This window comes from Apus apus, chromosome 18 (assembly GCF_020740795.1).
Source record: "Apus apus isolate bApuApu2 chromosome 18, bApuApu2.pri.cur, whole genome shotgun sequence".
In the NCBI taxonomy this organism is placed as follows: Eukaryota; Metazoa; Chordata; class Aves; order Apodiformes; family Apodidae; genus Apus; species Apus apus.
The window spans coordinates 9,424,270-9,437,489 of record NC_067299.1 but is presented as its reverse complement, the minus strand read 5'-3'; the positions used below and the strand labels follow the sequence as shown (position 1 = coordinate 9,437,489).

Sequence of the window (13,220 nt, the reverse complement as noted above, 5' to 3'; positions counted from 1 at the left end):
GGAGAGGGGGTAAGGAGCCGGGGAGGAGGTTGGGGGAGAAGGGAGGGGAGGGGGTGTCCGGGTGGGCTCCGCGGGGGCTCCCCCCGCCGCTTCCCCCCCCACACACACACACACAATGAGGCGCACACAAAGCCCCGCCGCTCCTACCTCCAGCGCCTCGAAAGTGACGAAGCTGGACATCGCGAAACCGTCGATAATGTCCTCTTCGGCCGAAGAAGACTCCCGGCGCTTCCTCCGGGGGGGTCGAGGTCGGGACGGCGGCGGGGGCCCATTGTCTTCCTTCTCCGAGCCCGAAGAAGAGAGCGCCGAGGCGGCCCCGGGGCCGGCGGCCCCGCCGGGGGCCGAGCCGCGCCGCCCGCCTTTGGCTCGTCGCTCCCGGTCGCGCTGGGACCGCGATCGCCGCTTCTTCCGAAGCCCGTTGCATCGCGCCGGGCCATCCATGTCTCTCGCCGGCTCTCGCTCTCGTTTCCCCCCCCCTCGCCCCACCGCAGCCACAAATCCGGCTCCCCCGGCGGAATAACGGGGGAGGGAAAGGGTGGGAAGGAGAAAGGGAGGGAGGAGAGGACAGCGAGGGGGGTGGGGGGGTGGGGGGGATGAAAGAATCCGAGTGCGGTTCCACCGGCACCAGCGGCAAGCACCAAATGTAAGAGATTCCTATAAGCGAGCCAAGGAAAGTAATGGCTGATCTCAGGTCGCCTTTGTAAAAAAAAAAAAAAAAAAAAAAAAAAAAAAAAAAGAGAGAGAGAGAGAAAGAAAGAAAGGGAAAAAAAAGGAAAAAAAGAAAAAGAAAAAAAAAAAGCCTCACCAAGCAGGCAATAAATCAGAATAGCGGAATGCCTTTGATCAAGGGGCTGGGAGGGCGAGGATCTCCGAAAGAGAAGGGGGGGGGGGAAAAAAAATGAGAAGCAGAAAAGAAGGGGGGGAATAAAGAAAGAAGGAGAGAGACCCGCTGGAAGGAGGGAGCTGAGAGTATTTCCTTGCACGAAATTTATTTTCTTTCTTCCTTTCCTCCCCAACTAAAAGAAGTTCCAGGGGGAAAAAAAAATACTCTCTCTCTCTATATATATATATCTCTAGCGGTATGGAGCTCTCTTTCTCTCTCGGTGTGTGTGTGTGCAGGGAAGGGTGCAGCCTTCCCCTCCCCACCAACACGCACTCCTCGCCCCCTCCTCCTTTATCTCCCTGGATCAAACACAATAATAATAACAACAACGATGCATCCAGATGCAATTTTCTCAGGCACCGACCAAGGGTGGACTCTGGAGCCGAGATCGGATCCCAGCCCGGCCCCCTCCAAAAAAGCAAACCAAACAATGAAAGGAAAAAAAAAAAAAAAAGGGGGGAAAAAAAGAAAAAAGGAAGAGGGGAAAAAAAAAAAAAAGAGCCCCAAAACACGCCCACCCACCCCAGCTATTAATACGGATCAATCATAGCAAATTCATCGGATTAATTGTGGCGGGGGGGGGGGGAAGGGGTGTGCTGGTGACAATAGATCCGAGCGGAGAGGAGGCTGCCCCCTCCCCAAAACCGGCAACAACCACAACACCACGAAGCATCAAAAATACAGCGAAGGAGGCGGCGGCGAGGCTGGAGAGGCGCTGCGGGGCTGGCTTGTTGCTTTCCCGCCTCCCTCGGCCCCGCTGCCCAGGCTGGGGCCGCTGCCCGGGCTGCCGGAGCCGCCGCGCGGGGCGGATGGCGCTGCCGGCCCCGCGGCCCCCGCGCCGCCCACGTCACCCCCGCCCCGCCCCGCCCCGCGCGGCGCCGCGTGAAATGCGGAGCCCCGGCCGCGCGGCACCGGGTGCGGGCATGCGCGCGGGGCCTGCGCACTCCGCACCGCCCGGCCCCTGCGGGCTCCCCCCGGCCCGTCCCGGCTCCTCCGCCTGCTTCGCGGGCCTCTCGTGACCCGCAGCCTCCCCTCCGCATCCCCCGCAACTTGCTCCGCAGTTTTGGCCGTCCCGTCTTCTCCCATCCCTGGTGTCCTGCCCCTGGTGTCCTGCCCCTGGTGTCCTGCCCCGTCGCTCCTCATCCCCTGCTGCCCCGTCTCGCCTCATCCCCTGCTGCCCCGTCTCGCCTCGTCCCTGCTGCCCCGTCTCGCCTCTCCTGCTGCCCCGTCTGGCCTCGTCCCTGCTGCCCCGTCTGGCCTCGTCCCTGCTGCCCCGTCTGGCCTCGTCCCTGCTGCCCCGTCTCTCCTCGTCCCCTGCTGCCCCGTCTCTCCTCGTCCCCTGCTGCCCCGTCTCTCCTCGTCCCCTGCTGCCCCGTCTCTCCTCGTCCCCTGCTGCCCCGTCTCTCCTCGTCCCCTGCTGCCCCGTCTCTCCTCGTCCCCTGCTGCCCCGTCTCGCCTCGTCCCCTGCTGCCCCGTCTCGCCTCGTCCCCTGCTGCCCCGTCTCGCCTCGTCCCCTGCTGCCCCGTCTCGCCTCGTCCCCTGCTGCCCCGTCTCGCCTCGTCCCCTGCTGCCCCGTCTCGCCTCGTCCCCTGCTGCCCCGTCTCGCCCCCTCCTGCTGCCCCGTCTCGCCTCGTTCCCTGCTGCCCCGTCTGGCCTCGTCCCTGCTGCCCCATCTCTCGCCCCCTCCTGCTGCCCCGTCTGGCCTCGTCCCTGCTGCCCCGTCTCGCCTCGCCTCCTGCCCCGTCTCGCCTCCTGCCCCGTCTCGCCTCCTGCCCCGTCTCGCCTCCTGCCCCGTCTCCTCCTGCCCTCACAGGCTCACAGCTACCTCAGGTGTTCATCCCCCTCAGCTGCTCTGGGTCCTGCCCCTGCTCAGCCTTGCGCGGCCCAGGCTGCCTTCTGCCCAGGGACGTGGTGGGATTTTGACCCTCCTGCTGCTGCCTTGTCGGGGGAGCTCGCACACCTCGGCCCTGGGAGAGGGTGGCTGTGGGCAGTGTCAGGGCAGCACCCCAACACGGCCTCCACAAGCCAAACCAAACCAGGGCTTTCCACCGGCGGGGTTTTGGCCACCAGCAGCTCACCTGTTCTTCTCTCTGCTCTTCTCATGTGGTCTGTGGCCGTTTGCCTTCCTTGCCCTGAGCTTTCTTCTCTTTCCCCCTCAGGTTTCCCACTGCAGCCATGTGGAAGGGCCCTGTCAAGGTACGTATCCCCTTTAAAACTCAGGACACAAAAGGTGGAATTAACAAATTTACTTCTTCAGCTTGTTCTTATGATCACCCTTCACATCTGGTTCTTCTGTCTGCTTGTCCAGGGGAACCAGCTGAGGGAAGAGGCATGGAAGGAGAAGGGTGTGTGAAGCTATTTGGCCTGGCTTCAGGAGAGAAGCTTCGGGATCGGAGATCTGGGAGGATGAGATTTGCTAGGAAGGAGAAAAGGAGAGTGATGGAGCAAGGATCAACATGGGGAAGAGGACCAAACCTGTGGTCTCCTCATGTGTGGGGTGGAGCAGAGGGACTCTGGAAGCACAGCATTGGTTTTCCTCTGTCTTCCAGATGATCAGGCTACTGCATAGCTTGAAATACCCTTGGGGAAGATACAGGGAGGAAAAGAGAAAGGGAATTAATTGAATACTCCATTTCCAGAAGAACCTTGTCCGGGAGTGCACCATCTGCCTCTTGTAGCTGCTAACCCTTTCTCCATCGAGATGCCAAGAAGGGCCTCGGCAAGTGGAACAAACACAGGCTGAGTGTTGGTGTATTTTCCCAGTAGCCTCCCTCTAGGCTGCTCCAGCCCTCAGGGGATGATGCTCTGCTTGGTTGTGTAATATGTTTACTCTGCACCCTAACACTTAGATCAAGTAATTTTCGTAATACATTTTCTGAGTATTAAGTGAGTAGATGAAATACCGGGAATCGGATACACCTTCTCTCTCCAGAAGGCAAGTGGCAGCTTTGCCACCTCTCTCCACACCACACCACACCTCCTGGACAGCACGCAGTGACTTTTAAACTGGTGCCTATGGGTGTGAAGCCGAGGAGGAGGAAGCACAAGGCTGTGGGTAACCTGATCGTGTGAGAGCGTGTCCCTTACAGGCAGGGGCTCACTGCTAGTTTTGAAACATTCTCAAGTATCGAGCTAGAGAACATCACCTCCTAGATCTGACCTTAGATCTCCCTATTCAGATGATTTCTTTTTTTTTCTGTTCAGCAATGTATTTATCTTGCTTTGGGTTCTTCTGTCTCACAGCTGCTTTCTATACCGACTGTGTAGAAGAAGCTGTACGAGTACTGTTGAGGTGGTACAATTTGTGCATACAGACAAGCTCAGTTATTACAAGGTCTCTGTCTTCTGAGAAATATTAAGCTATACTGTATCAAACAACTGTTACCTGTTGAGCTTTTTGGAAAATAACTATGTAATTTTCAGGGCAATGTAATTGATTATAGTTTCCTGCACATCCATCACCATTAAAGTGACTTAAGAGGCCTGTAGTCAGATATGTTTCTGCAGACAATCATTGCATGGCTCAAAGTCTGCTCAGTCTGTTTTTTTCTTGAATGCACATTTGTGGAAAACAGAAACAATGTGATTTATTTTACATTCTTTGTAGAAACAAATGCCTAGATTTGCATGTCTACTGGAAAAAAAAAAAATAGGATTAGAAAACCTCCATTAAGTCATCCTCCATTGCAAAACATTTTTCTTCTGAGGAATACTTCTATCAAGCATTAGAAACTACTGATCACCTTCTTGGTTAACATAGAGGGGAATCATCCATTTTCTGGGTCTGATCCAGCAGGCATTTGGCATTTCCACCAACCTTAATTGATTTAGGAAGGAGGGCAGGTAGACCTTACTGTTAGACAAAACCTCAGACAGATACTCAGGAAGTTCCCTGCCTGATGTGTTCTTACCTCCAGCTGAGTATTTCAAGTCAGCTTACCAGGAAGGATACCACAGACCTCCATGCACATTTGTTCTTAGACTGCCTGTTAGCTTTTCCTCTAGAAATGCATCTTGCCTGGCATCTGCTGTGAGAAAATAGCATGCTTTTTTTGCTCTTTTTTTTTTTTTTATTGTTCCCCTTACAGGCACTAGTCTGCTCTGGTACCTTGCAGAGCCACTGCTTTTGAGGTTAATGACTAGTGTGCTCAACTGGATACTCTTGGTTATTAACACCCACAGAAAGGGTGGTTCTTGAACGTGTGCTAGCAGACCTATAATCTTCTGATTTGAGACAGACACCAAAAGCTTTCTGCTCCTAAGTGATGAAGAAAGAAAGGTTAATACAGACCAAAAGCAACAACTGCCATTTCCGTATCAGCATTAGGCATTTGAGCAAAATAAAACTTGCAACTGTAAAAACACCAAAAGGGGTTTTCTTAGGACTAGCCCCTGGCATACCCATCTGAAAAAGATGTTTTGAAACAACTTGAAAATCAGGAGGTAATTCATAGCTTGAGGAAATGGCAAGAACCTTGCTTCTAGTAAGAGTATTTTGCACTGGGTTTTGGCATTAAGCTTTAAAGATGCATTTTTCAAGACTTTAGTCCACGTAAGATGCTCAGCAGTGGCATATGTGTCTTTCTGGGGTTAACATCTTTTTAGGAGATGGGCAATTTAAAATAGCAGAATGTCTATCTTGCAGACCATTATTTTTATTTTAGAAGGAGTGTGATCTGGGAATGCAAAAAAAAAAAACAAAAAAAACCCAAGAGAAATGGGGAAAAGAGCCTCTTTGTTATTGTTTCAACCCTGCTCCTACAGTGCACTTATAAGAATAGCAAATAATGAGAACCAAAATTCTAATACAAAATAAATCGCCCGGGCGATTGTGTGGATGGCAGAGGAATTTAAAACAGATCCATAAAACTAAAACAATTTTCTCCAAATTGCATTGCTTATACAAATTGTATTGCTTAGAAGAGAAGATTGTGTAGCTTCATAGCTGAGGGCTGGACTGCTTGTTTTAAAAAGAGTTTTCCTAGAAGGTGGTTTGAAACCGGAACACTTGAGGAAGAAGGAGCACCCCGTGTTCCAACAAGGGAAAAGAGAAACCTGTGACCTTTCAAAAAGGAAATAGCTCAAGAATCATGATAAAGGCAGTACTAAAGTAGTTAGTTGAAACCTAGCAGAAGTTTTCCAGAACAACATCAAGAGAAAATACACAGAGATGAGCTGATCATTCCCTTCCCAAATGAACAACCTAAACCATTTGGTGGAATTCACTGCCACAAGGTAGCTCTGAGGGCAGGAATAATAAGAACTTCCAGAGTAGCCATAATATTTAGTACAAAGTGGCTGAAGGAGGTGGACATTTTAATGCCTCAGAACATAAGGGTTTCTAAAACAAAGCAAGAGACAGGAGGCTGAACCAGATGGAACACCAATCTGATCCAGCCTGCCAGTATCTGCATCCTCCTGACAGTAATGGTCAAGGCAGGCACACATCTGAACCTCACACCTAAACCTCCTGTGTTTTATCATCAGGAAATAAGAACAATGCTGTAACCATCCTGATCAATAGGAGAAGATGATGGGGTACATGAAAACGTTGGTAGATTAGCTGGCCCAGAAAAGTTAAAGTCTGTATTTTTGTACCTGGTGGGCATCACTGTGTAATTGATAGTTGTGTCTTAAAAATCTCTTGGAGTTCAGGAAACCTGAGAACTTTAAAAAATGAAATAATAATAATAAAAAAAAGGGTGGATGGCATCATCAGAAGTACAAGTTTTCCCAGAAAAGATGGAAAACCAATATAATCTGCATTTCTCATTTTCCTGGTCGGTTGTAATAAAACTGTGGAGTAAAAATATCAGTAATTTTGTCAGGGCAAAAACAACCAGAGCAACCAGGGGATAAGAACTGCAGAGGCTCGATCTGTTGACTCGAGGATCTATGCTCATTTACAGCAGGGGAAAACTTGGTCCCTGGAGACCAGGGGAGTCATGAGCAATACAGCTGGGCTTGTTTATCATGGATGGCCAGACAAGCTCAGGAGCTTTTGGATCCTTCTAGTTCCTTGGGATTTTGTTGATAAACACTCTAGTGGAAGGTGGCAAAACCTGTACCTCTAACTCCCTGAGATTCCTAATCCCACAGCGTGAGCATTGGTGAATGGCAGCATTTGCAAATCCAGGCAGTAAAGCAGATGCCACTGGGTTGCAGGAAACTTCATTTGAAAACATGATTTGAAATTATGTGGGTAGAACAAATGCTGCATCGATGGTGAAACTGGTGATCAATGGCAGTATCAGAGCTTGGATCATTGTGGGTAGAGGATCCTGGAAGGTCTGGTGGTGCAACCCCTTTTTGCTGAATATCAAATCTAAAATAGCAAATAAATAGCACATGAATGAAATTTGGACACTACATTAGATCTGGAAGAATCAAAAATACTCGTATCGGTGGAGGAGCAAATATAAGGGACACCAAGAACAAGATTTACCAAAAAAAAGAGGAATAAAGGTAATGAATGATACCTCCTGTGGAAGCAAAGCACAGCCTGCAAATATTATTCCAGTTCTTCAGTTAGCATCATAAAAAGTTAACCGTTCTTCTAGGGTGAGATTTTGACCTCAATTATGTGCAACTGAGAAAACTACCATGGGCTTGGGGAAGTGCAGCATTTAGCTCTCAGCTGGTGTTTCAGTTTGAGAATGGGATTTTCAAATGCAACCAGGAAATTCAGGAGCACACACCTGCCCTTTGGTCTCTTTGAAAACACTTCACATAAGCATTTTGCTAAATAGGTAGCACACTGTCTGCCCTGAGAGTTGGTCAGCTTTTATTACCAGAAAAGACCAAGTGTTTATGTTTCAGTGACACCGAGTTCCGATTGCACTACTACGTGCTAGACCAGTTCTCCTGGTATGTCACAGCAATCCAGTCGATTTAAATTTTTCCTTCTCTCCCACTTGCACCAAAAAGCATGTGAAAGAAACACAGGATTATGTTTGTCCACCATTTTAAAGCAATGTTTAAAATGAAACAAGGTTTTAGCCCAACGTGGGTTATGATATAGGAGGACCTGTGTGAAATGTAATAGCCTGGGTTATCCCAGAGGTCAGACTACCTGATCCTGGTCCTTTCTTGCCTTTAGTTCTGCAAATAAATTAGAAACCTGATCTCTTAAAGTTTTAATTTCAGAGCAGTCTTTGTATATGGGGGTGGAGTGGAATTCCTATTAAGCACATCCTCCTCCGACACCAGTTTTTCTCCCCTAGAAAGGGTTTCTTTTAAAAGACAGTGTTTAGTTCCACATCTTCTAAACTACAAAAAATGTATATCTCTTTATGTCTTACACTGTACTGGGTGCCAGCACAGCAGTTATTAAAGCATTGTATTGATATTACACAGCTCTCTATGAAATGTGAATTAAATTTATCATGAAAATTGATTTTTAATGACAGCTCAGGTTTACATTTCTGAAGTTCATACCTTGCCATTATTTTGTTGTTGTTGTTGGCACCAGAGCAGGCCAGCTACAATATCTTTATTTGTCAGAAATAGATTAGGAGTCATCCTGCAGTTTATTTGCATTTATCACTGCAGTGCTACTGTTGGAAACAATAACTTGTTCTGTTGAAACAAATCTGAAGAGAGCAGAATTGGGCCAATTGGTCCAAATCTTAATACCTGAGTACCTGAAATTCCTACATCTGTGCTTAGGCACTCACAGGAATGTCCTGCTTCTTAAAGCTGCTGAATGTGTTCAGCTTTCAGTTTAGTTTTAGTTTATAGTGATTAAAGGACACCACATGCCTGGAATCAATTTGTCATCGTCTCCCTCTTTTCCCCCATATATTATCTTTCCCTGCTCCTAACAAACTGCTGGAAGCAACTTTCAGTGTAGCAGACTGAACATGACACTGGGTACTAAAGCAGTTAACAGTGCAGGAAATGCTGCTTTTTCATCTACCTGCTTTTGCAGCTGCTGGACATGGAAGGGGCAAGAGGATTTTCCAGGCTTGCTCTTTAACATACTGTAGTAATATGCTTTTATGGGAACAGTTATCTGACATGGAATGTGCAGGAGCAGATTCTGGGCTTATAGCACAATTCAGCCTCCTCTGGCCTTAAGTAGACTGAGGACAGAAAGGTACAATGTGAAGTCAAATGCAATATTGGCCACTCCAAACAGCATTATGCCAACGGAGCATCAAGCATGCTTAGTGCTCAGGTAGCTTTCAGAAGGAAATTAGGTCTGTATTAGTGTAAGCTACTGTGGATAAAACCTCCAGCTTGGTGAAAATGTCACTTTTGCTTCTCCAAAATAGCTGTATTTCCTTGAGACACATCTGTGCAGGAGGTGGGGGGAGAGGCTTGGGTTGTTTTTCATTGGCTGACGGGGAAAGGATTATTGGTTGCTCTTAAAAATGATCCCAAGCAAACTTTTACAAGGTCTTCTGTGACTAATAAAACCTGAGTCTTTGAAATGTACTACAACCCAACTTGTTGTTAAGAGATAATTCTCTTCGATCCAGATGCTTCCATCTGAAGTGCAGAGCAAAGGAAAAGGGAGAAGGAAAATTGATGGAAAGTCCCTGAAAGCAGAGGGGGAAGAAGCCTGCAACTTCTCTCCCTTTAACACTTCATGCACTGAACTCAGGAAGTAGCTTGAAGGTTCCTGAGCAAAGTGAAGCACAGTGTGGACTGAGAAAGGCTCAGACCTGAGAAGAGACCTGGGAGAAGGATAGTCCTTTCCAGGCTGGGCAGGGTACAGACACATTGGGATTTCATCTGAAAGGTGACAGCAGATAAGGTGGGGTTATCTTGCTTGTGACAGTGAACACATGATCACAGCTCTGTGGAAGTGCCTAGGAAAAGCTGCTCTTCACAGGATTTTGATCATCCTCAGCAGGTTTGGTATATTCTGTAGATGCAAAAGGTACTAAAATCTTTCCCTCAGTGATTGGTATTGCACATTTCCAGCCATTTTCCACCTCTTCCAGCACTCAAACCCAAGGGCCTGCTCATGAGAGAGATAAGGCATGTTCTCACAGTCCTGCAAGATGCAGTGTGGCTGCTGCTTGTACAGTGATGCAGCATCCTCTCCTTCATGCCTTTAGAATATTCCCTCATGAACATATTTTCCTGGTCACTCATCTCTTGGGTGTTGATTTAATTTTTGGCCAATCCTTCTCCCCTTCTCCCCATGCCCTCTCACATCTTGTCCCTGACCTCACTTTAATCTGGAGAGATGGGGACTTCAATCACCTCTGAAAAAGCAAGCTTGTTTGTAAACAATAAATCATGACTGGCAGCCTTGTGTTGGGGGACAGCAAATCCTTCTAATTACTAGTGTTTGCTGCAAATCTAAGGCTTCTTTAAAAACCACAGCCTACATATCTGATGTACTCTGCAGACAGTACAGAGGCAGCCCCAGTATTTACAGAACTTGACTGTCTCACCTGTTCACTTAGTCTAAAATATCCCATCAGAAGAGATGATCTATTTTGTTCTGAGAAGGCAATCCCTTTTTATCTTCCACGAATTTGAAAACACACCAAGCTCCTCCAACAACAACCAAAAATTATAATTATGAGGCAAACACAAACAACATAAATCAATGTAGCACTACTGATGTCAACAGAGCCATGCAAATAGGGACTAGCTGAGAGTGACACATAAAATCAAGCACTAACTTTGCAGGGAAAAAGATATAAACAACAGCAGTGATATTAAATACACTTTTCAGCCATGCTCCAAATGGATTGTGGAGTAAGTCAGCGTTGTAATATGTAATTTGAGAGGGCTGTAAATTCTTCTGTGAGCATGTTGCTTCAGGAGAGGAAGAAGAATCAAAGCACAGCCTTGCAACTAACATTCCCCCCTGATATTAACAATAAAACTGGAACACTGCTTGGCTTCCAATATCAATTCTAAGTTTTTTGCAGGTTGTTGTGAATTCTGCTCTGCCCCAAAGAGTCAGGGTTGCAACAATGCTGGAACAAATGCCATTGCAGGCAAGTGATTTATGTCAGCATTGGGCAGCTTATAGTTTGACTAAAACCATTATTATTTCATAGAATCATCATAGAATCACAGAATGCTTTGGGTTGGAAGGCACCTTAAAGATCATCCTGTTCCAACCCCCTGCATGGGCAGGGACACCTCCCACCAGCCCAGGCTGCTCCAAGCCCCATCCAACCTGCCCTTCAACACTGCCAGGGATGGGGCAGCCACAGCTTCCCTGGGCAACCTGGGCCAGGGTCTCACCACCCTCACAGTGAAGTATTTCTTCCTCGTGTCTCACCTAAAGCTCCCCTTTTTCAGTTTTACTCCATTACCCCTTGTCCTACCACTACAAACCCTTGTAAAAAATCCCTCCCCAGCTTTCCTGGAGCCCCTCCAGGCACTGGAAGGTGCTCTAAGGTCTCCCTGGAGCCTTCTCTTCTCCAGGCTGAACACCCCAACTCTCCCAGCCTGTCTCCAGAGCAGAGCTGCTCCAGCCCTCTGAGCATCTCCCTGACCCCCTCTGGACTCTCTGCAGGAGCTCCATGTCCTTCTTATATGAAGGGCTCCAGAACTGGACACAGTTCTCCAGGTGGGGTCTCATGAGAGCAGGGTGGAAGGCGAGAATCCCCTCCCTGGCCCTGCTGCCCACGCTGCAGGTGACACAGCCCAGGACAGGGCTGGTTTCTGGGCTCCAGCACACGGTGCCAGCTCATGTGGAGCTTCTCATCAACCATCACCCCCGAGTCCTTCTCCTCAGGGCTCTTTTTGATCCATTCTCCACCTAACCTATGTTTGTGCTTGGGGTTGCCCTGACCCACGTGCAGAACCTTGCAGTTGGCTTTGTTGGACTTCCTGCAGTTTGCACAAGCCCACCTCTCCAGCCTGTCAAGAAATTCCAGAAATCATTTCTGCCTGCAATGAGCATTAAGTTCCCAGTGAGATGCTGGGTCTGCTTGGAGAAAGCCCCTAGAGCCTAAATAAGAAACATACCAGTATCATTAGTGAATGTGCTGCTCCCTTTAGCACAAGGAGCTACTGGGCTCACACAAAACTGTGGTGGTGACAGGACGATGTATCTTTGGGTTAAGCTGCCAGTCCAATGGTGGTTTACCAGCATAAGGCTTCCCATATGCATGGAGCCCCTTTGTGAGCTGATGAGCTCCTCCTGACTTGAAGGTTCCCCACTGTCAAATCTGACCACAGAAATGGGTAGTGGGTAAACAAAGCTAAAACCAAAACCTTACTTAATAAATCAACAGCTCAGCGATTAATCCGTGCACCTACCCTATAAGTTCTCCATGTAGCAAACTTGTATGAGTTAAACACTCACCTAGTATTCATTTCACAGGATGGAATTATTCCTCATCCACATTAACTGAGACAATTACCGAAACACCAAGATCAGATTAGCTACTGTATCTTGAAAAGAACAAAAGAGAAAAGAAATCGTTGCTGCAGCAAATTGCAGAAGTATTAAAAGATTCAAAAGGTTGTTCAACTAGGAGACAATTTTAAGTAAAGCTAATAAAACATGGCCCCTTCATTATTCATTCATGAGAAAAGGCTGAGTTCAGACACTGTGTTTCAGTAGAGAAGCTGGTCTGTAATATCCTGTCTTTTGTTCATCATTTCCACCATCTCCACACACACCTTGGTTACGTAGAGATTCTTGCAGCACGGTGAAGACCAACCCAGCAAAGTCACAGAAGAAATCCCCACCATTTTGGTGGACTTTAATTCCAGTCCTGATCACCCCCTTCCCCATTCTGAGCCAGAGCCCTGCAGAGTGCAGGAAACTCGTGCTGACAGTGCTTTCCAGGGAATAGCCTCTCCCTTGTTGTGCTGTGTCCTTATTAAAAGCCTGGACCTGCTGTGAGAAACGTTTGTCGCGCCAATGAGCAGGCCCCACACGGATCCTTCAGCGAAGCACAGTTTATTTACATCCTTGCAAGAATGGGTGACCTAAGCAAGTAGGCACACCTATAGCAAGGTGAATAACGGTTTATATTCCCTATTCCCGACGCAAAGTTCCCTCCCCTGTTTCCCCACTGGCTGAGTACTCCAGGGTTTACAGCCTCTCCGACGCTTCAAATTATCCTATAAGTTTCCCGCCCCTGTTTACACACTCCATTTTAGCAGTTTACTTTTTACCTTTTAAGGTAAAATTTTGACCTTTCTTGCCCCCTTGGCTGTCTTCCCAATTAACAATCTCCTGGTGTCATCCTGCCCTGAGGAGCAGCATAGAAGTAGCTTTGTTCGGCCTTATCTTGGGCCATAAATCCTTCTCCATGTTCAGATCCCCCAGATGGAGCCCAATTAAGTCCCTCAGTTTCTTGGCCCATAAACCACTCCAGGTGTCACTGGAATGTGTAGATATCTC

The 13,220-nt window shown here is 48.0% G+C and overlaps 1 protein-coding gene across 4 annotated transcripts in view; it reads right to left on the bottom strand.

Moving 5' to 3' along the window:
* The window catches only part of AUTS2 (activator of transcription and developmental regulator AUTS2), a 769,537-nt gene extending 769,096 nt beyond the window's left edge, over positions 1 to 441 (bottom strand). For all 4 annotated transcript variants that reach the window (XM_051636183.1, XM_051636186.1, XM_051636184.1 and 1 more), the window contains exon 1: positions 148 to 441. In XM_051636183.1, coding sequence (XP_051492143.1) covers positions 148 to 441 — 294 coding nt within the window. The remainder of the gene's footprint in view (positions 1 to 147) is intronic.
* Positions 442 to 13,220: the final 12,779 nt, after the last annotated feature.